The sequence below is a fragment of the Lampris incognitus genome, chromosome 3, assembly GCF_029633865.1.
Source record: "Lampris incognitus isolate fLamInc1 chromosome 3, fLamInc1.hap2, whole genome shotgun sequence".
Taxonomy (NCBI): domain Eukaryota; kingdom Metazoa; phylum Chordata; class Actinopteri; order Lampriformes; family Lampridae; genus Lampris; species Lampris incognitus.
In genome coordinates this window covers 16,944,743-16,971,294 of record NC_079213.1, presented here as the reverse complement: position 1 = coordinate 16,971,294, position 26,552 = coordinate 16,944,743, and the positions used below count along the sequence as shown (strand labels likewise).

At 45.2% G+C, this 26,552-nt stretch overlaps 1 protein-coding gene across 1 annotated transcript in view; it reads right to left on the bottom strand.

Moving 5' to 3' along the window:
- Positions 1-26,552, bottom strand: part of gsap (gamma-secretase activating protein) — a 58,906-nt gene that overhangs the window by 16,431 nt on the left and 15,923 nt on the right. Inside the window, exons 18-29 of the mRNA XM_056277517.1 lie at positions 26,434-26,552; positions 24,417-24,486; positions 24,007-24,086; positions 23,762-23,839; positions 22,979-23,113; positions 22,485-22,540; positions 21,565-21,596; positions 19,069-19,130; positions 16,966-17,061; positions 8,561-8,631; positions 7,949-8,043; positions 7,171-7,290 (exon numbers count right to left, since the gene is read on the bottom strand). The exon at positions 26,434-26,552 is cut by the window's right edge and continues 50 nt beyond it. Coding sequence (XP_056133492.1) covers positions 7,171-7,290; positions 7,949-8,043; positions 8,561-8,631; positions 16,966-17,061; positions 19,069-19,130; positions 21,565-21,596; positions 22,485-22,540; positions 22,979-23,113; positions 23,762-23,839; positions 24,007-24,086; positions 24,417-24,486; positions 26,434-26,552 — 1,014 coding nt within the window. The remainder of the gene's footprint in view (positions 1-7,170; positions 7,291-7,948; positions 8,044-8,560; positions 8,632-16,965; positions 17,062-19,068; positions 19,131-21,564; positions 21,597-22,484; positions 22,541-22,978; positions 23,114-23,761; positions 23,840-24,006; positions 24,087-24,416; positions 24,487-26,433) is intronic.

Genomic DNA, 26,552 nt, shown 5'->3' with positions numbered 1-26,552 from the left:
GCATTGTCACTTCTTGACTAGATCCTTGCTTGTGTTGTATTAACTCTCAGATGTACATCACTTTGGATAAAAGTGTCTGCTAAATGAAACTGTAATTGAACTTTCTTTTAACTACTGGCAAAAATTCTAGCAAGCTGATTGGATACTAGTTTAGTGGATATTATGTCAAAGGACCAGACAGGTTTTATGAAGGGCCGCCACTCTTTTTCTAATGTACGATGGCTTTTAAATGTTATTCATTCTGCATCTCCATCAGATGCCTCAGAGGTAGCTATCTCATTAGATGCAGAAAAAGCATTCAACAGGCTGGAATGGGGATATTTATTTGCAGTCTTTAAAAAATTTGGTTTTGGGCAAAATTTCACCTCAGTGGTCCACCTTCTCTATTCCTCTCCACAGGTTTGCGTCTGTACCAATAATCTACATTCTCCATACCATCCCTCTCATGAGGAACTCACCAGGGCTTCTCACTATTGCCTCTTATATTTGTTATAGCCATTGAACCCCTCTCCATAGCTCTAAAAGCATCCCCATTGATCAGGGCATTCGTCATTGGGGTATTGAACATTGTTTATCCTTATATGCATACTATTACATGTCACTGATCCTGTTGCCTGTGTACCAGAAATACTAGATATAATGACAAAATTTTGGGCTTTCTCCGGATATACATTTCACAAAGTTCCATTTACAACCTTACATTGGGCTTCAGGCTTCCGCCTTCGTGACATTTGGCTTCATGATATCAATAACTGCTGTCTATTGGCTTACTCTCTCTTCTCCTCTATAATCTGCTCTAACCTCTTCATTTGTCACTATTCTCTATTTTCTGTGCTTAGTTAATTTATTGCTAGACTCGCTAGTTTTCTTTCTCTAACGACTCTTGTGCTAGTGGGCAGCCTTTCGTTCCTAGTCTGTCTTACTAACTACTAACTTTGAACTTAGCCTAGCTTAGCAGTTAGCTTTATTGCATTTGCAGTCAAAGTAGCCTCGTTAAAATGGTGTGTGGTGACTGTTCCGCAGTTACAGATAGGTTGTCTCTACTAGAGAGACATGTCCATGAGTTAAGAGCAGCTTCTTTTGGGGAGGATTACGTTAGATGTGACATGCACTCCAGACAGTCCAAGGCCTGACAGCAGACCTACTATTGTTAGCACTAGCTCAGCCTTGTCGGCAGATGCAGCAGAGTTTGTCTCTGTTTGCCAGCGTGGGAAGGCTCACAAGAGCAAGCCACTGGTTGTGTGGCCTGGTCTGCAGTCATCTCGCCTGACTGCAAACTGGTTTTCAACCCTCACCAGCCCTGTTGGTATTCCTACTCGCCAGCATGTCTCGCCAGCATGTCTCTCCCGCTCCTGTTGACAGAGCAAAGCAACGCATGGTAGTGATAGGACCTGCAATATCAGATTAGCTTCACGAGCCTTGGTTCACTGTTTTCCTTGGGCCAGAGTCTCCAACATAGAGGATAATCTTAGGGTGCTGGGATCATGGAGGGAGAATCACGGAACTCAGGCACAACAGCACCACTACTTTGAGCAACATCTTTATTCATGTCGGCACCAATAATGCTAGGATGAAGCAATCAGAGAACACAAAATCTAGCCAAGTCAGGACGCTTGAGTGGGCCAGAAAGATGTGACGGCATCGATAACTTGTCTCTGGTCCCTTAGCCATGAGGGGTAATGATGAGATGAACAGTAGGCTCACCTCAGTGAACCATTGGCTGGCTCATTACTGTAATGAGTAGGGATTCGGTTTTGTTGATAACTGGCCTTCTTTCTAGGGCTGCCCTTACCTGCTGAAAGCAGACAGCATTCACCCTACTCCTCTCCTCATTACCTCTGTTGCCTTCATCAACAAGCCCTCAACTCTCTCCTCCTTGGGTACACTCTCCACCCCTTCATCCAACTCAATCCAGAATTCTTATTTCTCTTCTATTGCACACCCAACTTGTGGGGATAGAGGACATGATGATGAGCCTTAAACTAGAAAAAAATCATTTTGCCATTTGTGGATCAGCCAAGAAATTTCACTCTACCTGGCAGCCCCTCTTGTCTTATTTTGATCGACTAACAGGGCTATGATTAAGACCACTTGTATTATTTGTATTATATGTCTTAACCTTGATTGGATGCTGTGTTTTGGTGTTGACTACTAAACTTATGACATATGGGATGCATTTTTCTCCAATCACTAAAATGTATGACATCATAAAGCATGATTATGTAAACAGAAATGTCTACCAATAGTTCATCTGTACAAGGTGCTCTGTACTTCATGTCTCTGAACCTGGTACTTATGAGATGATTGAATGCATCTTGTTTGGAGCATTAAGTATTTGATGTAAAGCTCTCTAACCTATTTTATTTGTGTTTTTAGATTTATCTTATAATTTGTATTACTATCATTAATGTTTATTTATAATGTTATATTATTTGAGTGAGAGAGAGATGGAGGATCAAGAAGGTCTCCAATAAAAATCATTCTTCTTCGCTGTAAAGTTCAAAAGTAATTCGTGATTATAACGTAAGCAATAGAGAGAGGGAGGTAGATTTGAATTGATCAATTCAAGTGATGGTCCTGGTAAAAGAAAATGTATTTAACCTCGAACACTGTGGTGTGAAAGAGTTCTTGTCTTGTGTGGAGATGAGAAATCTTCCTTTGATCAACGGTATAGACCTGGAAAAGTCTTTAAGTGGCCCCACGTCCTGCTGTGAATCCGATAACCATGTCAAAAGCATAGTTTCTTGGGTGAGTTTCCTTTCTGGTTAATGTCAATTTGGCACCTTATGTGAAGTGAAGAGGAGGCCACTTTGCAGGCCTAATTGGTATATGTAAAGACTGCTCATTCTTATCTTTGGTGAAATTACCAAGGAGGGTTGGAGAGAGTCCTCACTACAGTTGCATGCACAGTATGCATTTCTTTTTGTGTGTGTGGCTGAGTCTCTTGCCGCATTGGCTTTCCACCACCGCAAACAATGTAGAGACCCATGGGAAACAATGAACACGTGCATCCCTAGACAGGCAGCAGGGTGGCAGTGAGAACTGAGAGCTCAGGTACCACACAGGCCCCCGAGAAAGCAGGGTTAGGGTTAGCCAAGCCTGTTTGAAATGATTCATGAGCTGAACTGAAACAAACATCAGGCGTTCTTTTGCTGACCTTACCTGACGCATTTCCCCTTCTTGGAGTAACAGCGTGTCAAAGTGATCATGAAAAACGATGTCGCCTGCACCATTTCTCAAAGCAGGTCAGAAACAAACACCGCAGTCAGAACATCCTGCATGCCAACCAACATGGCCCCCCAGTAACCACAGCCACTTCACAGAGTAACATGTTGTCAAGTTACGTTTTACTTATCTGCTCATTTATTAATTGACTTAATATTATATTTTTATAAGAAAGCACTAGTTCTTTATTTAAAACTGTGTGCCGGGGATATAGTGAGTGTCCAAATGCAAACCCAACTCTATAACATATGCTATATTTTAGAATATGAAATATTCTCAATATTTTATAAATATTAAATGAATATTTCCTATATATATATGAAATATAATATTAAATGAGAGCAGGATAAGCGGTTTAGATAATGGATGAATGGATGGATATAATTAATATATATATTATACTATAATATTAAATATACACTAAATATTAGGGGATTGAAATGACAAAGTGTTTCTGATTCCTGATAATGTGTCCTTTTAGTGCAGTCTTAATGGATCAGGTAAAAAAAGGTGCATATATGTTTACTTTCTGTTGAGTTTCAGTCTCTTTCAGAGATAATTGTGAAAGTAATTCACATCATAACTCAGGTCACGGGGGAATTTCTCCATTAGCTAAACACAATAGCCCTATTTGCAGCACTTTTCAAATATTTATGCTGTTGCTCTCCTTTACCTTATTCACATGAAAGTTCTTTGACACCTCTGGCTGCTATGTAAATGCAAATGAGGGCAAAGGAGTCAGTGGGCTACCTAATCTTCCTCTCAATCTCTCCTTCTCTTTTTTTTTAAATGCATCAATGTCATCATGCCAGGATGTGACTCAGCCACAGGCACCAACCCATTCAGACATAAACCTGTCAGATCTTCAGAAAAGGAGACAAATCTTCAGTTCATCCGTAGCTCCTCAGATATTTTTTCTCACTTATTTGATTTTGTTATCGATCATATCGTCATCCTCTGATCCTTCATTTCATGATGAACAGCCACAACAGCTCCAACACCTCAACCACCCTGCTCTGTAACTCTTCCATCGCTGACTGCTCTCCCTCTTTGACGTCTCTTTCTCCCTTGAACATCACCGCCTTTTTGGTCCTCGCGGCTTGTTGTCTTCTGGGTATACCCAGTAATGTAGTGGTGGTGGTCAGACTGGGTCGCCGTCTGCAATGCTCCACCATGACCGAGCACCTCTTCCTGCATCTGGCTGTGTCTGACCTCCTCTCACTGCTTTGCCTTCCTCTCGGCGCCGTCCTCCTCCACAGCGGAACGGGCTTCTCCGTCGAACAATGCCGGTTCTACTTTTTTTTCTTCATGTTCTGCCTTTCCTCTGGGTTTAATATCGTGGTGCTGATGAGCATTCAGAGGTACTACCAGGTATGTGTATGGGTATGTGTGTTCTTGTTCAGCTATATTTGTGAGGACCAATTTGATTTTTTTTGTTTTGTTATCAGAGTGAGGATATTTTTGCGAAGTGAGGACATGTTGGCCAGTGTTTACTTCTTCAACAGTCTGTTTTAGTTTTAGAATTTGGGTTTAGGATTAAGGTTAGAATTAGGATTAGGTTGGGCATGCGGGTAGCATAGCAGTCTATTCCGTTGCCTACCAACACGGGGATCGCCGGTTCGAATCCCTATGTTACCTCCAGCTTGGTCAGGCATCCCGACAGACACAATTGGCTGTGTCTGGGGGTAGGAAGCCGGATATGGGTATGTGTCCTGGTCGCTGCACTAGCGCCTCTTGTGGTTGGTCAGGGCACCTGTTCGGGGGGGAGGGGGAACTGGGGGGAATAGTGAAACCCTCCCATGTGCTACGTCCCCCTGGTGAAATCCCTCACTGTCAGGTGAAAAGAAGTGGCTGGCGACTCAACATGTATCGGAAAGCATGTGGTAGTCTGCTGCCCTCTCCGGATTGGCAGAGGAGGTGGAGCAGTGCTGATGGCTCGGGAGAGTGGGGTAATTGGCCGGATACAATTGGGGGGGAAAGAAAAAAGGATTATGGTAAGGGTTTAGATTAGTCATGTAGTTCTGATGGTTAGGGTTAGGGGGTAGGGAATGAATACAGAGAATGAAGGTCCTCACAAGTATAGGAACACAAACTGCGTTAAAATCACAGATACGGAGAATCTAGTTACCATACGCCTGAGTTGTTTTAGGGGAGGGATGTTCATGGGGCTTTTTATGGACACTTCCCCTTGGAGGTTTTGCTGAATTGGGCCGGGGGGAACCCCCCCCCCCCCATCAGCCTTAGAAAAAACATCAGCCTTAGAAAAAACATTCTGGCATCCTTATTAGATTGAAAAAGTTAGCTATCTTCTCAGCAAATTGTTATTAAAGGCAGTCGATAACAATAAGCCCAAGTTTGTTTTTTTTGTTTTTTTCTTTCAACAAAGGATATTCAGGTGCACAGCAGCCTTTGGATACAAGAAATAATTTTGACGAGAGAAACATCATCCATTTGTTCATTCAACAGGTCCTGCACCCACAGAGGTGGGCCTCGCTGGGCCAGAGAGGGGAGCGTCTGCTGCTTTCAGGAGCGTGGGCCTTTGGAGCGATAGCGTGTCTCCCTGCTGTGTTTTTATTTAGACAGGGGGAGTCACAGGACTGGGCTGCACAACGCCACACCTGCATGAACCAAGGCGGGCAGGGGATGTTTACAGTCATCCTGGAGGTGGTGTACATCTCAGTGATAGCTGTTGGACACCTGATCCTGTTAATCTGCTCCCTACGCCTTGTCAAAGGGGTCCGGCAGGCCGAGTTCTTCGTCGGCTCCCACTTTCGAACGACAAAACTTATAATCCGAATTGTCTTCACTTCCCTGTTCTGTTCCATCCCCCCCTTTATCTTCCGTGTGCTGAATGTGACCGCCATTCTCACAAACGCGCTCCAGCTGCATCAGTTTCTTTCCAAGATAGGGTTTGACGGGTTTTTTTATTTCTATTTATTCAACAGTGCTTTGAATCCATTCCTTTATTTCTTTGCCTCCCGCAATCGCAGTGGTGGTTGCAGCACCTAAGACATTTGATATACTTAATTTCATAATATTCAAGTACAAACGGTCTGAAGATGGTTTTGGCTTTTCCAGATGGCTACCTACATATGTTACTATGGACAGTAAAAACAGAATGAAATGTAGGACACAAATCAGTGGCCATCATGTCATCCTCGAATATGAAACGATGAATTCCTGACTATTTTGGGGAGAGAGGTTTCTGCTGTTTCTTCTGTGGCTTGTTGTCAGCCCATTATTACATCCACCTGGTTCATCTAGCATTAATATTAGTTTGTGTTATACGGGTACATTTCTTTCAGCCATCTATTGTAGTACAACTCGATCCACATGACTGTGTGCTACTGAGTTAAGATGTAACAGAGTATAAAGAAAATAAATTCTTTAAGTATTAAAGTTTTTTTTTAAACCATCTCATGTTTTTTAGTAGATTTTTTGCATGATTCCATCTTGCGGCGGCACGATGGCGCAGTGGTTAGCGCGGTCGCCTCACAGCAAGAAGGTCCTGGGTTCGAGCCCTGGGGTAGTCCAACCTTGGGGGTCGTCCCGGGTCGTCCTCTGTGTGGAGTTTGCATGTTCTCCCCGTGTCTGTGTGGGTTACCTGTGGGTGCTCCGGTTTCCTCCCACAGTCCAAAGACGTGGGTCAGGTGAATCGGCCGTACTAAATTGTCCCTAGGTGTGAATATGTGTGTTTGTCTCGGCCCTGTGATGGACTGGCGGCCTGTCCAGGGTGTCTCCCCACCTGCCTCCCAATGACTGCTGGGATAGGCTCCAGCATCCCTGTGACCCTGAGCAGGATAAGCGGTTTGGATAATGGATGGATGATTCCATCTTTGTGTAACGATCCTATGTTTACACAGAGTTAATACATAGAATTTTGTGTGTGTGTGTGTGTGTGTGTGTGTGTGTGTGTGTGTGTGTGTGTGTGTGTGTGTGTTTTACCTGTCATGAGCCGAGTAATGAAAGTTTCAGTGAGCTGCAGAAGGCCATGGTCAATGTATTGGAGGAAGGTTTGGTGAGGAAGGCAACGCACACCTAGCACAGCTAACAGGGTATGGTAGCCTGGGGGGACACACAGTGGAGGGAAACATGCAAAGGTCACAAACCTTTTTTTTTTTTATCTAAGGCTGCAACTAATTACAATAAGGTGAACTTTATGTGATATTTTTCCCATGCAAAGTGTAAAGAGTCAAAGTATTCAAAATGAGTTCAGCCTCCATACACCCTCGTCTATACATATTTTAAATTTTGTTCCACTGCATGGTGTCGAGGAGGGGCGCCACCGTCCCTCAAGGTTTAAACACTTATTTCTAAGAGTAGTGAGATGAATTATACCAGCTAGAACTCTGTGTGTGTGTGTGTGTGTGTGTGTGTGTGTGTGTGTGTGTGTGTGTGTGTGTGTGTGTGTGTGTGTGTGTGTGTGTGTCCACTGCAAATCTAGCAAACTATGGGACCTATCAGTTTTTGTATGTCTGTGTGTGTATAGAGCTAATTAATTGAGACAGATATGTATATGTATGTAATTGTGATGGGTCAATTAAAATGAAAAAACAAGCTGTGTGTCTGTTTGTGTGTGTGTGTGTGTGTGTGTGTGTGTGTATGTGTGTGTGTGTGTGTGTGTGTGTGTCTCTTTCTGTCTCTCTGTGTGTAAGGAACTAATTAATAGAGACGTGTGTGTGTGTGTGTGTGTGTGTGTGTGTGTGTGTGTGGTATGCGCTACCAGGTGGAAGAGGCAAGCACAGGCCCCTCGTGGCTTCCAGGATCCGACACATGAAGTGAAACACAGCCCACTCTGCTGAACTACCCTGCTGTGTACTGACGTAGGAACAGACACACACACACACACACACACACACACACACACACACACACACACACACACACACACACAGAGTAAGAGATGATTAAAATGAGAGAAGGACGACTTCAATGAGAATGTTGCATGATGTGAGCACACGTGAAGAGGGTGCATTGCTATTATCTCGTGGACATGCACACAGCAAGGTGCTGATGGGATTGGGAGTGCACATGCAGAAAGATGAACACACACATACTGTCAGCACTTGCTCGTGCTGTACTTGGGTTAGGTGCATCATGAACACCAAGACCTCATCAAAGACAGCATAAATGCTCACCAAGACAATGTAACACATACACACACACACACACACACACACACACACACACACACACACACACACTTAAAACATAGATACATTACAGAGATCAAATGTCTTAGGAACTCTTAAAAGATGTAAAAAGTATCATTTAAATCAAACTCTAATAGATACACGCACATAAATACGCTGTACAAAACATAAGGGTTACTCACAGGCACAACACACGAGGGCCCAGTTTGTACTTCAGCCAGACCGACTCCAACATGTGTCTGATGAGTTCCAGCTACACACACACACAGGATTTCAGCATTTAGTAGGAAGGGAAATGCTAACATTTGCTCAAAAAAAAGTCAAGATGATTTTTCTTTTAGCCCAGTGTACTTTCTCCTGAGGACTCATTTCAGTTGTAAACTCTCTCCACTTCCACACTTGCCAGTTCCACTTTCCCTGAACAAGAGTAACGCAGGCGACGTGCTTGTCGACACGTGTGCACGTGCACGGACAGACACGCACTTTATTCAACCACATATCTCACCCAAGTTTGGCACGCTCGTCGTTTCCCTACCCCCAACCCATCTGAAAGAGTTTGTGCTTCCCCGCTGTGTAGTGGCGACACACACACACCCACACACACAGAAACAGAGTGTCCACGCATGACTACGCTCGCATCTCGTGCTTTACAAAAACAGGATGAGGTCCTGCCTCAGTCACATCCTGCAGATCAGTGAGAAAGCCTCCGCTGGCGCCTCCCTCTGATCACTCCACGCCGACAGCACTTTCCTCCGCTGACCTTGGGGTGGGAATTCAGATTGAGTTCACTTATGTAAGTCATGGGTCTAAAAATACAAAGACATCAATGGGAGTAATGATCAGCCCCCTGGGGGTTCCTCTCACGTGCACAAATTTGTACCGCACCCCCCTTTTTCATCACCGTTAACATGACAGTATGATGATGATGACGATGAAAACTCTCCATCCTGTATCACTTTGCAAATTAATGCACAAATGCTTCTAACTGCAAATGCTGTTAGGGCAGAATTAATGCCTTGAGGTTTACTTCATGTTTTTCCCCTGACTTAAGCAAATAAATGTGATTTTCAAAGTTATATTAATCTTAACGAACAAGCCAAACTTAGAGATTTGTATTGGCATTTTGGTAAAGAGATAAAAATGTCAAAAAAGTGACTAACAATCTTTTGTTGAGCTGTATATCGGCAGGTGATAAATTGGTTAACCATATGAACTTGTCACCGATTTCCCCTCCCCCTTTTTCTCCCCAATTGTGTCTGGCCAATTACCGTCCCGGTCTCTGCTCCACCCCCTCTGCCAATCCAGGGAGGGCTGCAGACTACCACATGCCTCCTCCGATACATGTGGAGTCGCCAGCCACTTCTTTTCACCTGACAGTGAGGAGCTTCCCCAGGGGGACGTAGCATGTGGGAGGACCACGCTATTCCCTCCAGTCCCGCCCCCCCCCCCCCAAACAGGCGCCCCGACTGACCAGAGGAGGCGCTAGTGCAGCAATCAGGACACATAGCCACATCCAGCTTCCCTCCCGCAGACACGGCCAATTGTGTCTGTAAGGATGCCCGACCAAGCCAGAGGTAACTTGGGGATTCGAACCAGCGATCCCCGTATTGGTAGGCAATGGAATAGACCGCCACGCCACCCGGACATCCACATCACTGATTTTTATCATGCAGAAAAAGAAGCAAAATTAACTATTCAATGATTCATTCATTAAATTGTGGTTCCGCATTTCTTTGTTAGAGTACTTATTGCTGAGTTAATCAAAGCAAAAGAGAAGGCTAACTGCGGTTTTGTGAAATAAATATAGAAATATATTTGAATTTATGTAACTGAGATGTTTCTGAGAAGATAAACAAGTGGGGTACCAGGGCAGTTGCTACAAGCCATCCGGTCCTTATATAACCAAAGTGAGAGCTGTGTCCGCATTCTTGTTTTTGGTGGGTGTCAGACACCACTAAGGTTGTCCCTTGTCTCCGATTCTGTTTGTGATATTCATGGACAGGATCTCAAGGCGCAGCCAAGGTGAGGAGTGTGTCCATTTTGGGAACCTCAGAATTGCGTCTCTGCTTTTAGTAGATGATGTGGTTTTGTTGGCTTCATCAGAACTCAACCTCCAGCATGCACTGGGGTGATTTGCAGCTGAATGTGAAACAGCCGGGATGAGAGTCAGCACCTCCAAGTCTGATGCCATGGTTCACTACCAGAAAATGGTGGAGTGCTCCCTCCAGGTTGGGGATGAGTTGCTGCCTCAAGTGAAGGTGTTCAAGTATCTCGGGGTCTTGTTCATGAGTGAGGGTGGGATGGAGCAGGAGATTGACAGGCGGATTGGTGCAGCATCAGCAGTAATGCAGACATTGTACCGGGCCGTTGTGGTGAAGAGGGAGCTGAGCCGGGAGGCAAAGCTCTAAATTTACTAATCGATCTTCGTTCCAACCCTCACCCATGGTCATGAGCTTTGGGTAGTGACCAACAGGGTGAGATCACAGATACAAGCAGCTGAAATGAGTTTCCTCCGTAGGGTGTCTGGGCTCAGCCCTAGAGATAGGGTGAGGAGCTCAGACATGCAGAGGGAGCTCGGAGTAGAGCCGCTGCTCCTTCACGTCGAAAGGAGCCAGTTGAGGTGGTTCGGGCATCTGATTAGGATGTCTCCTGGACGCCTTCCTTTTGAGATTTTCCGGGCGAGGCCCACTGGGAGGAGACCCCGGGGTAGACCCAGAATTTGCTGGAGAGACTACCTGTCCAATCTGGCTTGGGAACGTCTTGGGATCCTCCAGGAGGAGCTGGAGGGTGTTGCTGGGGAGAGGGACATCTGGAGTGCCCTACTTAGCTTGCTGCTACCGTGACCTGACCCCAGAGAAGTGGCTGATGATGACATGAGATGAGATGAGATGAAACAAGTCACTCTAGTGAGTAAACATCACAGACTTGTACACAATAATCCATTAGCGGCTCGTTATGAAAGTAGAATCGACAATCAGCAATTTGTCTTAACGAACCGGGGCTAAATGTGGATCCCAAGCTTGAAAAAAAAGACTACTTTAATAACATTGCGTATAGAACAACTTCTCTGTTGCGTAATTCAAAAATGATTTCAGGCTATTTCGCTTCACTTCCCCCGCCCCTTCCTTTTAATAATTCTCATCCAGCTGTAAAAAGATGTTCTTCACTCTGACATTGGCCGCGTGTGTGAGAGGAGCGTGTCTTCGTTGTCTACAGCAAAGATAACAGGAAATAAATAACAGACAATAATGTGCTCCGGAGCTGTAATCTATCATGAGCATGAGTTTTCCGCTCTTAAAAAACTGTAATCTATTTCACCCCCAATACCCACCCCCTCCATGTCAACAAAGCCATTAGTCTCAATAAGCACTGACACATGGAGGAGATGCTCTTTTCTTTGCAGGCAGAGGAAGCAAAGTGTCTTTGCTCTCTGACATAATGTTAAAAACGCATTGCATTTCAATGCACGAAATGTGCCTTCATGGACAAATTGCACTATATGAATATGATGGGGGGGTTTTTGTGGCCTTTTTCCCCCTCTTTGTCTCCCCAATTATACTTGGCCAATTACCCCCTCTTCCGAGCTGTCCCGGTCGCTGCTCCACCCCCTCTGCTGATCCGGGGAGGGCTACAGACTACCACATGCCTCCTCCGATACATGTGGAGTTGCCAGCCGCTTCTTTTCACCTGACAGTGAGGAGTTTCACCAGGGGGACATAGCACATGGAAGGATCACGCTATTCCTCCCAGTCTGCCCCCCCCCCCCGAAAAGGCACCCCGACCGACCAGAGGAGGCGCTGGTGCAGCGACCAAGACACATACCCACACCCGGCTTCCCAGCCACAGACATGGCCAATTGTGTCTGTAGGGACACCTGACCAAGCCGGAGGTAACACGGGGATTTGAACCAGCAATCCGCATATTGGTAGGCAATGGAATAGACTGACATGCTACCCAGACACCCTGAATATGATATTTGATTTTATTTGAGACCAAACTTCCCAGAGTTTCTAAAGTATGAGTGCTGACTCATACTTAAGAAACAAGTATACAAGTGCAACCCGATTCCCACCCAATGACTTGCAACCAACAGCATAATAACTAAATTCAGCTGGACCTCAACAGGATTTGCAGAACACATACACACAATTAATGCCAACAGCATATTAACTAACACACACACTCACCTGCAGTTTCCATCAGTTTTTCAGTAGGACCTTTGGGGCTCTGACATGGACATGAACGACTATGCGACACAAAATGCCAAGATAATAACAGCGACTTTATGCAGAGACTCTAGCTTAGGGGCTCCATGAGCCCTTGGACCCCTGGGCATGGGCCCCGTAGGCCTGTTCGGTAGTCCACTCATGCCCACCACCTCATTCCCATTTTTTGTCATGGTTAGTTCCTTTTATACAGTGCCTTGCGAAAGTATTCAACCCCCTTGACAGTCATCACTAATTTCTGGATCATAAAAGATACTCGCACATCTGTTCCTGAACAATATTATATTTGTGAATCCATAAGCTCTAACAGCATGTTCCCAAAGCCAAAATAAGATATGTTTCACTGACTTTTTTATTAATAAATTAAAAACTAAGATATAGTGCTTGCATAAGTATTCAATCCCTTGTGCTCTGAAAGCTCCAAGTGTAAACAAATGACAAATTATTCCTAAAACAAACTCAGGTAAACACAACTGAACATAATTAGTGTGCAACTGTAAGATATTAAAATAAAGGTCTTGTTTATGGATATAAAAAGCACTCTGTGTAAAGTTCATTAGCCGGGCGTGAACTCCATCAGAAAATGAAGTCAAGGGTGTCTGGGTGGCATGGCGGTCTATTCCATTGCCTACCAACATGGGGATCAGTGGTTCAAATCCCCATATTACATCCGGCTTGGTCAGGCATCCCTACAGACACAATTGGCCATGTCTGTGGGTGGGAAGCCGGATGTGGGTATGTGTCCTGGTCGCTGCACTAGCACCTCCTCTGGTCGGTCGGGGCGCCTGTTTGGGGGGGAGGGGGAACTGGAGGGGGAATAGCGTGATCCTCCCATGCGCTACGTCCCCCTGGCGAAATTCCTCACTGTCAAGTGAAAAGAAGCGGCTGGCGACTCCACGTGTATCGGAGGAGGCATGTGGTAGTCTGCAGCCCTCCCCAGATTGGCAGAGGTGGTGGAGCAAGGACTGGGCCGGCTCGGAAGAGTGGCGTAATTGGCCAACTACAATTGAGGAGAAAAAGGGGCAAAAAAAGAAGAAGAAAAAGAAAATTAAGACAAAGGAGCATAATGCTGAAGAGACAAAGTGATTAAAATGCAGAAGGTGGGAAAGGGATACAAAACAATATCAAGGAACACTGTTGGATCCATTGTCAGAAAGTGGAAGCTGTATCACACCACCCAGACACTTTGTAGGACAGGCAGTTCCTCAAAGCTAAGTGTCCGAGCAAGACGTGGGATGGTGAGGAAAGCCACAGTTTATTCTGCAATCACTTTGATGGAGCTCCAGATGCTGAAACTGGATTAACTGTGCATGAGTAAACCACATCACGGGTTCTCCGTGAATCTGGCCTGTATGGGAAGGTGGCAAGAAAGAAGCCGTTGCTCAAAAGTATGCATATAAAAGCCTGCTTGGAGTTTGCTACCAAGCATGAGACCCAGTTAGGATGTGGGTAAAGGTTTTGTGGTCAGATGAGATGAATGTTGAGCTTATTGGCCAAAACTCAAAGCGTTGTGTAGCACAAACCTAACACTGCTCATGCCTTAAAAAACAACCTCCCTACAGTGAAGCATGGCAGCAGCAGCATAATGCTATGGGGTTGCTTTTCATCTGCAGGCACTGAGAACCTTGTTCAAACTGAGGGAAGAATGGATGGAGCTAAATACAGTGAAATACTGGAAGAAAACCTGTTGCAGTCTGCCGTAAAACTGAAGCTTGGGAGAAGGTTCACCTTCCAGCAGGACAATGATCCTAAGCACAAGGCTAAAGCAACAATCGCATGGCTCAGCAACAAAAAAGGTGAATTTTTTCGAGTGGCCAAGTCAAAGTCCGGACCTCAACCCCATTGAAAATCTGTAGCACAGACTGAAAATCGCAGTCCAGAGTAGGGTTGGGTATTGAAAACGGTGCCCATATGGCACCAACCGATATATCTTGGTCCTACCGAGTATCAAACTCTTTGGAAAAAAACGGTGCAAAATTTTGATACTTTACAGTGGACGACGTGAACGCTATTGCAGCCAGCCTATCACTACCAGTATTGTTGTACACAGGCGACTGACTGACAAATGAGCATGAAGCTATTTGTTATGCATGTGCATCTCGTGACTACGTTGGAGTTGAAAACTGGCGGGCAAGATTTAGTGAGTCACTATGCGTTCCAAAGCGTGGCTACACTTTGTAAAAATAGACAGCAAACCTGACACAGTAAAATGCAACCGCTGCAAAGCGATCATCAAATGAAAGTCTGGGAATACATTGAATATGATGAAACATCTGATCACGCATGGGATACATTTATGAGTGGACAACTGCTCTGTGTTTGATAACAATAATGTCCGTGCTGCTGCCAATGTTAACGTTAGCTCTGGGACGTCTGCTGCTGGGTCTTCTTCTGGTGCCACTGCTAGCAATGATGAAATGGGTAAGGACGGTTATGATGATGTATATAAATAAGCTCACATACATTAAAGATGTCAGTCTGCACGTTGACCTCATTGTCATTGTTGACCTCACTTTCAATCTCAAAGTGGTAGAGTACAGAACCAAAATAACACAATGTGTCAAGAATCATGGTGCTCGCTGAATAGAAAAGTAGATTGCTGATAATTCTATAAGGTTTTTATAATATATAGTACCGAAAAAGTATTGTTTAGGTATCGCATCGAATTTGATGTATTGGTTTTGGTATCGGTATCGAAAATTTTTAGACGATACACAACCCTAGTCCAGAGGCACCATCCCACCAACCTGCAAGACCTGTAGAAATTCTGCCAAGAAGAATGGGCAAAAATTACTCCAGAAGAGGGCGTCAGTGTAGCGTGGCAGTCTATTCCATTGTCTGACAACACGGGGATCCCCAGTTTGAATCCCCATGTTACCTCCGGCTTGGTCGGGCATCAGTACAGACACAATTGGCCATGTCTACGGGTGGGAAGCCGGATGTGGGTATGTGTCCTGGTCGCTGCACTAGCGCCTCCACTGGTCAGTTGTGGTGCCTGTTCAGGGGAGAGGGGGAACTGGGGGGGAATAGTGTGATCCTCCCACGTGCTACATCCCCGTGGTCTGCAAGTTTTCCTCACTGTCAGGTGAAAAGAAGTGGTTGGTGACTCCACATGTATCGGAGGAGGCATGTGATAGTCTGCAGCCCTCTCCGAATCAGCAGAGAGGGTGGAGCAGTCATCGGGACGGCTTGGAAAATTGGGGTAATTGGCCAGGTACAATTGGGGGAGAAAAAGGGGGGGGGAATACTCTAGAGGAATGTGCAAAGCTTATACATACATACCCCAAAAGAATCATGGCTGTTATTGCAGCAAAAGGTTACTCTACAAAGTATTGATATGTGGGGGTTGAATACTTATGCAAGCACTATATTTTAGTTTTTAATTTATTTTTAAGAAAGTCAGTGAAATACAACTTATTTTGACTTTGGGAACATGCTGTTAGAGCTTATGGGTTCACAAAAAAAATTTTTTTTTTTCAATTTCCCCCCTTTTTCTCCCCAGTTATATCTGGCCAGTTACCCCGAGCCGTCGCAGACGCTGCTCCACCCCCTCTCTGCCGATCCGGGGAGTGCCCCGATCGACCAGAGGAGGCACTAGTGCAGCGACCACAACACATACCCACATCCGACTTCCCACCTGCAGACCTGGCCAACTGTGTCTGTAGGGATGCCGACCAAGTCGGAGGTAAGTGTGAGTATCTTTTATAATCCAGAAATTAGTCATGACTGTCGAGGGGGGTTGAATACTTTTGCAAGGCACTGTATTTCTGGTGGCAGTTCACATGTGATGTGAACCGAGCCAGGAGACCAGAGTACGACAAGGTTCCTGACTTCGATCCTGCACTAAAGATGTTTTAATAACCGCGCAAGATGCATGCCTCGAGAGAAAATGCAAAACAAGGCACACGAACAAATCACACCTAAGTGAGCTATCTATCAGAAAGGGGCTGCTGTCTTTGATGTCTTTGACATGTTCAATTTTATAAATCCAGAAAGCCAAATGGCTGCTTGTGTCACTAAACGCGGTGTGCAAGTTTAATTGTCAACATGTTAAAGGAATCTGGTTTAAAATATTTATTCTTGCTGTACAGTCACTGGTTTTCATGTGCTATGCAGTCACTTCCAACATAAATCTGTGCCTCATTCGTCTGAATGGCAGTATAGCATTACATAAACACGACTTGACAAATTATCTACATTTCTATTTGTATAAAATATAGAATATAAATGTCTTATGTCTTATACAATATGAATAATAAAACACATGAATAATAAAACACATGAAAACACACACACACACACACACACACACACACACACACACACACACACACACACACACACACACACAGCATACTAACCAGTTTGGCCACGTAGTTGACCACCAGTGACTCTATCTTCTTCTTTCCCAGTCGAGGTAGGTGTCTGTTAAGATGCTCTCGAAGCTTATCAACCATCTGCAGCACAGATACACACACATTTTCCGCACTGTGTATTTGTGTGTATTTGTACAGGATGATAACTAAAATGTTCTGTCAAATATTATTTGCAGGGTTTTACAGTTGAGTGTTTGATTGTGTGTTTTCATATGTATGTACAGATGGGTGACAAATTAAAGGAAAAACCAACATAAAGTCATCTTAGTAAGGCGTTGGTCCACCACGAGCCTCCAGAACAGCTTCAGTGCTCGTTGTCATAGATTCTACAAGTCTCTGAACTCTACTGGAGGGATGGACACCATTCTTCCAAAGCTATTCCCTCGTTTGGTGTTTTGATGATAGTGGTGGAGAGCGCTGTCTAACACATCGGTCCAAAATCTCTCATAGGTGTACAACTGGGTTGAGATCTGGTGATTGTGAAGGCCATAGCATATGATTTACATCATTGTCATCCTCATCAAACCATTCAGAGACCCCTCGTGCCCTGTGGAGGGGGGCAAGAGACCACTCCCATCAGGATAGATTTGTTTCACTGTAGGATAAAGGTGGTCACTCAGAATAACTTTGTATTGATTTGCTTTGACCCTTCCCTCTAAGGGGACAAGTGGACCCAAACCATGCCAGGAAAATGCCCCCCCACAGCATAACAGAGACCCCGGACCCCCTCACTGTAGGGGTCCAGCATTCAGGTTTTTCCTTTTATTTGTCACCTGCCAGTAATTGTGTGTGTGTGTGTGTGTGTGTGTGTGTGTGTGTGTGTGTGTGTGTGTGTGTGTGTGTGTGTGTGTGTGCGTGCGTGCGTGCGTGCGTGCGTGCGTGCGTGCGTGCGTGCGTGCGTTTAAGTGTTCATTCAGCAGCAAGGCCTGAAGAAGTTCACCTTATCTTTTCCCTTGACTACAGCGTCCCAAATTAGTGTCACCATAGATGGAGAGAAGAGAAGAGAAGAGAAGAGAAGAGAAGAGAAGAGAAGAGAAGAGAAGAGAAGAGAGAAAAAAGAAGAGGCTGGGGATGGGGAACGGAACAAGCAGATGGGGAGAACAGAGGAAAGCGAAGCTAAAGGAGAGGAGTGTAAGGGAGGACAGGATAGGAGTACAGACTAAACAAAAGGCTGACATTGAGAAGGGAGGATGGTGGAAGAGAAGCGTACAGGGAAGAGGAAGGAGGGGAGGACCAGAGAGACGGGGACCGGTGGAGAGGTTGAACAACAGAAATATAGGAGAACCGGGTTTACAAAGTGACTCGATGTCCGTGCACGGACTGGGCGGAGCAAGGAAAAAAATGAAAGTAGGGTGAGACGGAGAAGGGGAGAAGTGGATGAGAGAGAGAGAGAAGAACAAAGAGGAAGAGCGAGGGAAGGAGGAATGGACAGAGGAGGTAAGAGAGAAGAGAAGCAAAGCGCCAACGGAGAGGAGGAGCAGTGCAGGAAAAGAGGGAGAGAACAGAGGAGGAGTGCTGGACTGTTGTTCTAAGAATAGCCAAAAGGCTTCAATCTAACATGTGACTGAACTCCATTAAACTGAAGCTGTCCGCTCTTTAAAAACTCTGCTGAGCACGGGGAAAGCTGGAGGTTATGAAATCGTCCACCAAAACTGCCAATATTGGAAAAAAGGAGGAAGGTGGCCATCTTTTTTTTTTCTTCTGTCTACTCATCTGTAGTGTAACGGGGTTTGCACTGTAAGGTGAAAAAATAGGCTGTCAGCTTTTTATTATGGGTCTGTATTGGCCTATTTATCAAACCAGTTAACGCGGTGACACCACGAAGGAAAAAAAAAGGACTAAGTTTTGCTTACTCCTCCAAAAGTCGTGCTTTTGACCTCTGCTATACTTTGTAGCTGGTTTAAGGTATCATCGATTTAGCTGTATATTTGGATGCCACGCCTCTCCAGTCCTTCTCCAGTATGTGCAACCCTAAACAGAAATCCATCAACTACCGATGACAGTAAACTGGCCGAGACAGATTTTTTAGGTGTGTGTGTGTGTGTGTGTGTGTGTGTGTGTGGTAGCCTGTTTCTCTCTTTCTCTCACCAGGCCTATGAGTGCCATCTGTTGAGAGTCTTCCTCATTGAAAAGTGGCACCAGCTTCTTATCTGAAAGAGACCAGAGGGCATTGCTGCATAGCCATGGCACTATGTACAGATACACAACACTCTAAAGACACCATCGATGCTCTGCATAGGTTTCTCACACACACACACACACACACACACACACACACACACACACACACACACACACACACACACACACACACACACACACACACACATTTCAAAGGCACTACTTTTTTGGAGCTTTCCCCCTTTTTTCTCCCCGTTTGTATCCGGCCAATCACCCTACTCTTCCGAACCATCCCGGTTGCTGCTCCACCCCCCTCTGCCGATCTGGAGAGAGCTGCAGACTACCATACGTCTCCTCTGATCTATGGAGTCTCCAGCCGCTTCTTTTCACCCGACAGTGAGGAGTTTCACCAGGGGGACGTAGCGCGTGGGAGGATCGCGCTATTTCCCCCAGTTCCCCCTCCCCTCCCCCCTGAACAGGCACCCTGACCAACCAGAGGAGGCGCTAGTTCAACGACCAGGACACACGCCCACATCCGGCTTCCCACCTGCAGACATGGCCAACTGTGTCTGTAGGGACACCCGACCAAGCCAGCGGTAACACAGGGATTCGAACCTGTGATCCCTGTGTTGGTAGGCAGTGGAATAGACCACTACACTATCTGGATGCCCTACACAGGCACTACTTTTTACCCAAGAAATTTCAGCCCCAATCCCATCAGTCAAATGGACGTCATAGGCATTTGAGGCACCATCACAAAAAAAAAGAATATGGAAGATGCTGAGACTGCAAAAAAAAAATCTAATTTTCACATCAGAAACGCATCTCAAAGTTCCCACTTATCTCAGCTCTGTTACTGTCCCGTTTGTACGTGTTATAATGGTTTTATGTCTTGACAAGACCTTTCTCCGCCTCAAGTCTCCTCAGACAGATTATCCATCAAGCAGAAACACACACACACACACACACATCTAACGACATTATATATATATATATATATATATATATATATATATATACATATACACATACATATATACATACACACGCCTTCACCCGAAACGAGTAAAACACAAGTTAATACAAAGATAGTATAATGATTCACTATCTCGTTCTTCACATGTGAGGCTGCACCCTAGATGACGACACTATTTGGTGCTCCATAGTGTCCCTTGGCAAGATCCTCTGTTGTTCGGTGGCACAGTGTAGCCGAGACGGCCGCAGAAGAATCCTGTTGCTTTTTGCCAGAACTGCTGCCAAGTTGACTGAGCGGAGCCGCCATGGTTTACCCTTTCCAGGTACTGGCAGCTGGGTAGACTGTGCCCGGGGATTTGAATTCAGAGTTACCTTCTTCTAGCCTTTGCCTAAAGAGGCATCTACCCACAAGGCAGCAGGTGGATTTGAAATCAGAGTTCCCTTCTCCTATCCCAATGTGTTGGCTGGACTGGGCACCATGGGAAGTACCATACAGGCATGCAGGAGGACCAGATCGATCAGTAGGGAAGTTGTCCTTAGCCAAAGGGCCCTTGCTGAGGTAAGGTGCTACCCCTCTACAGCCTGCGGTTGCAGTTTAGCGTCTTACCCAGGACAAAAATGATATAATGGTGTGTAATGAAATCCCAAATTACAGAAAGCATATACCACACTGGCACAATCCTGCCTTGTGCTGTCCATATCAGTGGGCTCAGTAATTTACATGTGGTGCTGCAAAAGCCCATTTCTGCACATTTGTTTCATGTTAATCCATTTGATCAGAACAAACAGCCTTTTCCCGGAGGCAGAATTAAGAGTGATGAAAGTAAGTCTGTGATGAAAAGGTGTTTTTTTTGTGTGTTTTCAATGGGCATATCACAATGAACTGGAGTGTGTGTGTGTGTGTGTGTGTGTGTATAAAGCATTCCATGTGAGGTAACTGAGGCGAAGCGAGGTCCAGTCTCGTGGCTGAAACAAAACAGCTGCATTGGAGTTAAAATAGAGGGTGAGGGTGTGTGTGGGAGAGCGAAACAGAGAGAAAGAGGAGTTACATAATCATGGCATTCCTCACCTCTCCTTTCTCTTCTTTTCTCTCTACATTTCCTCCACTTTTTTTTCTTTCTCATTGTCTAACTGTGATAAATTAGTGTGGTGGTTCTGTTCTACAAGAATCCTCCAGTGGGCCTGAAGAATGTGACCCCAGAGAAACACGTGTGCATGTGCACACACGCACGCACGCACGCACGCACGCACGCACGCACGCACGCACACACACACACACACACACACACACACACACACACACACACACACACACACACACACACTCACACTCTCTCTCTCTCTCTCTCTCTCTCCCACACACACACACATTTTCAGTGTAATTATGATGGAAGGTTTCTTCACCCATAACGTTTCTATTCTTCTGTGTGTGTGTGTGTGTGTGTGTGGGTGAGCATCGGTGTGTTGCAGGTGCGACTGTTAATTTACCTAGACTCCACGTGTCCACCATTGACAGAACTCTAGAAAGTAAAAGAGAAGAAAAGCTTTGTGTGAAAAACGGTGCCTGAAGCCACGATTGTAGGAATCTGTGTTGTGCATTAGAAGGTTGGCTTGTGTAAAGCTATTCTACCATAGCCCTGGAGAAAACCATCTCTGAAACCTGTCTGTAGACATCAGCCACAGACCGGCTTACAAGTATAGAGGCAAACAATTGAGATAATGTTGTTTTGATCACCAGCACTGGTGGTTGAAGTATTTTTGACTGAATTATTTAACAATGCTAGCTGACACATTTGGTGTTTCGAACAAGGACACTTCAACAAGTTCATCATGAGAACATGTCTGTTGCACGAACAATTTCCCCCCCTTTTTCTCCAATTGTACCCACCCAATTACCCCACTCCACTCTTCCAAGCCATCCCGGTCACTGCTCCACCCCCTCTGCCGATCCGGGCAGGGCTGCAGACTACCACATGCCTCCTCTGATACATGTGGAGTCACCAGCCGCTTCTTTTCACCCGACAGTGAGGAGTTTCGCCAGGGGGACATAGCGCATGGGAGGATCACCCTATTTCCCCCAGTTCCCCCTTCCCCCTGAACAGGCACCCCGACCGACCAAAGGAGGCGCTAGTGCCGCGACCAGGACACATCCCCGCATCCGGCTTCCCACCCACAGACATGGCCAATTGTGTCTGTAGGGATGCCCGACCAAGCTGGAGGTAACACAGGGATTTGAACCGGCGAGCCCCGTGTTGGTAAACAATGGAATAGACCACTACGCTACCCGGATGCCCACACAAACCATTTAATGTTGTGCGATATCAGACCTACAGGTGAAACTTGTACCCACCACGTGCAACACTCAGCATATGGGGGTAGGGGCTTTTCTTTGTAGGTTATCAACCTACTTCTTGGTATTTTCTTCCATGCGTTTCAGATGGCTGGATAATCTCCTCTCCGATCTCTGGCACGCCGCAGCAGCAGCAGCAGCATCAGCATCACCGGGATGCCTGAAAATCGGCCCCTGTTGTGGGACGAGGCGCCGAAGACATGCCGACATGTGAACACAAGTAAGTGTGCTTTATTGTGTTGTTTACACACACGCCTCCAAATACAGAGTGTTTATATGCAGGGTGTTGGTAACATACATACACACACACGCACACGCACACATGCATGCACACACGTATGTGCACACAACACGTGTGCATGCATGCACACACATGTATGTGCATGCACATGCACGAAAAACACACACATGCATGCACACACAACACATGCATGCATGCACGCGCACACACACACACAACACACACACAAACACACACGCAACACAACACGTGTGCATGCATGCATGTGCACACACACACACACACACACACACACACACACACACACACACACACACACACATACGTATACCCCAGTCGACCTGTGCATGTGAGGCTCTGTATCTGAGGTTGGGTACAGCCTCAAGGTATTTGATCCTCTCTGTGATCCACTGCAGCTCTGACCAGAACCCCTGAAGACTCTTGGCCTGCACGTGCACATGTATGTGTCAATATCCACACAAACACACACACATGCAAATACACAAACATGAACAAAATGACAAAGACACAAAAACAGTTAAAAATGATTGTGTCTGAATTTCAGAATTTCATCATACTACGGATGGCATCTCAAGGCACACTCCTCAAACAAATTTATTTTTTACAGCCACAACACACACACACACACACACACACACACACACACACACACACACACACACACACACACACATACACACACACACACTTCCCATATATCAAAATCAGCCACAGTCCTGCTGGAATTGTGCCTGCAACACTTTAAGTGTGTGAAAGCAACAAAAAGGCAGTGTGTGGTTTTACTGGTCCTCAGTAACACAGTGCAAGTGCTCAGTGTATGAGCCTTGAAAATGGAGAGGCAGCTGATAGAAATATGATACTATAACAAATGCCTAGGAGTATAAAAAAAGTTTCCAACAGTTGTGATCAAGGAAAAAATAAGTTCTACCAAAAAGATGAATAAGTAATGAAAAACGATTTATTACCTGAAACCTATTCATTCACCTTGGCTCACAAATCATTTAGCAGTGTACACATAAAAACCTCGTGTTATAGTGTAATTAATGTAACTCGTGGGTGAAGTATGTTCTTACTTTCCCTCTGAAGACAGGGTCAGTATGTAGCTCTGTGATGCAGGAGACACCGGGTACCTCCAACAAACCCACCGGGACCTCCTGTTACACACGCAGACCAGGGTGTGTGATGACATGTGAAACTCTACAGAGGTTCACCACAAGGTAACTGCTCTCTCTGCTTTTCATTAAGATTTGTATCCATATCCTGTGCCTTATCTTTTTACACGTACGTACGTGTGTGTGTGTGTGTGCGCGCACATTACCTTTTTGTCAAACACAGAGGAGTAAGGCAGGACTTTGTCCAGACAGAGAGATTTCTCATAGCTTATATTGTATAAGGAGGCTGTGAGAGAGCGAGAGAGAGAGAGAGAGAAAGAGAGAGAATTTAGAACTCAACACAGCTCTTTATTTAACGAGAAACAAACAATGACATCATTTTTACAATAATTAACAGTCACTCTGTTAAATTAAAAAGTAAATAGGAGAGTTCATCTTATCACAGAACCCAAGATCGATTCCAAGCCTGAGATAAAGGGGGAGGGAAAGAGAGAGAGACAGACAGAGCCAGAGAGAGGTTGCTAAGACAAAATTGAAAGAAGATAACTACAGAAGGAGTGTAGATTTGGGGGGGGGGGCATGACTATCAATGAGATGTTTTATCTCCTTTCCTCACCTAGGATGAACTCCTGGATCTGGTCAAAGGTTTCAAAGGCCATCATGTTGTCGCAGAACCAGTCAATAATCTGGAGGTCACAGTAACACACAGGAACACTCAGTAACACACCGTGATACACAATAACACTCAGTCACACTCAGTTACACACAGTAACACAGGTACACTCAGTAACACAGTAACACACAGGAATACACAGTAATACACATTAACAGTAACACACAGTAACACAGGTATACTCAGTAACACACTAACACAGGAATACACAGTAATACACATTAACAGTAACACATGGTAACACTCAGTAACACACAGTAACACTCAGTAACACAGTTAGATTCAGTAACACACAGTAACAGTCAGTAACACACAGTAACAGTCAGTAACACACAGGAATACACAGCAACACACAGTAACACACAGGAGAGCGCTCACACTGCTGGTCTTATGTTTCCCATCAGACTCACAGGAGTTCAAATTTACAAACAGTGCCCTATGCTCAATGTGCAAATGTGAAAATATGAACACTGAAAGTCGCCAGATGCATTTCGGGGGAAGAGTTGTTACCTGATATCTCCTACATGAAGCATCCAGTCTGGTGAAGTGATCTTATAAAAGCAAGTCAAACGCTTAATTTTACTATCCGTTAAAAATAGTTCAGCAATTACTTTTTAAAGACTCGGTGTCCTTCTGTTCCTCCAGGATCTCATCTGGCAGTGAAACTCCGTAATGTAAAGCAATTCCAGTGCTGTTTATTCAGTCGTGTTTAACCTTCATGTAACCAGGTTGGCTTGATGAGACTAAGAGTCCTCTGTCAAGGGACGATAGCCCAAAACAAACTTAAAAGCTATAGACCGACAAGAGGCAAAGATACAGGAAAAGAAAACCACACTCTAAGTCACACAGATGAAAGAATGGAGTCTGTCATCGACATCAGATGTTCATGGGCCGAGCCATCCTATATCAGACATGCTCTGTGCAGACTTCATGCTAGACCTCTGGTGGATGTGCACGTTTTTACACAACGGGGAACATGGGAGGCTATTACATCTAAACACTCGTCTCAGTGGATCATTATGCAAACTGATTTTCTATCACATCTGTACTGACTTGTCACTTCCACTTCCCAGTTAACTGACTCATGAGTCCAGAAAAAAACAATTAGAAGAACAAACATGCCAGAAGAGAAGAAGGAATACAAGAATGATGATTAGAAGAAGATGGACTGCAAGAAGATGTGGTTGAAAGAGAACTATGTATATTTGTATAGCACTTCATTATCAAAAATAAAAAATGCTTAAAAATCAGTTCATATGATGACAAGGCTCGGCCCCGCAGGTCCCATTAACACTGAGCATTCAGAAGCAGTGTGTGCTGCTCACTTTCAGAGGACTAGCTGCACTAATTACACTGGTGACTAATTTCACCTCTTAAGAAAGGATTTATTACAGACCACTAAAACAGCGAGCGCATCTTCATTTACATGCAAAACTTAATGCTGTCTGACGCACGGTCCAGACTTTGTCCAAACATAGCATCGCTGTTGTTCTTCCTATAATCCTTTCTCCTCCCCTCCATTTCCTTATTTCCCCATCTCTATCTATCTCTATCTCTCTCTCTCTCTCTCACTCACTCTCTCGCCCTCGCTCTCTCTCTCACTCCCTCGCTCTCTCGCGCTCTCTCTCTCATCCAGTCACTTCCAACTCGGGTGTCAGCAGACAGGTTCACTTTTCTCTTGCCTTTTCTTCTATTTATCTCGCCTTACCTTTACATAACCTGTAGATAACATATGCAATTTCGTGGACATTTCAATACAGATGGCTCCGCAGTGTAGATAACCATACGCCTTACTTCATAAAAGCAGCAGACCCCCTCTCTCTCTCTCTCTCTCTCTTATCTGACCTTTCTTTATTTTTCCTTTCCATCCTTTTACCTAACCTTGTCTTTTGTTTGCAACATTGTCCACCACATCCCCCCCCTTCTCCCTCCTCAGCCCCCTCCCCCCTCCCATCTCTACCTGCAGTTCCAGGTCTGGGTCATTTCCCATATAAACCAGAAGGCAGTGGAGCGCAGCCAGTCGCTGGAGGTCAGACCGGCCGCTGCTGCGACGGTGGGTAGGATGGAGGATGCACCCAG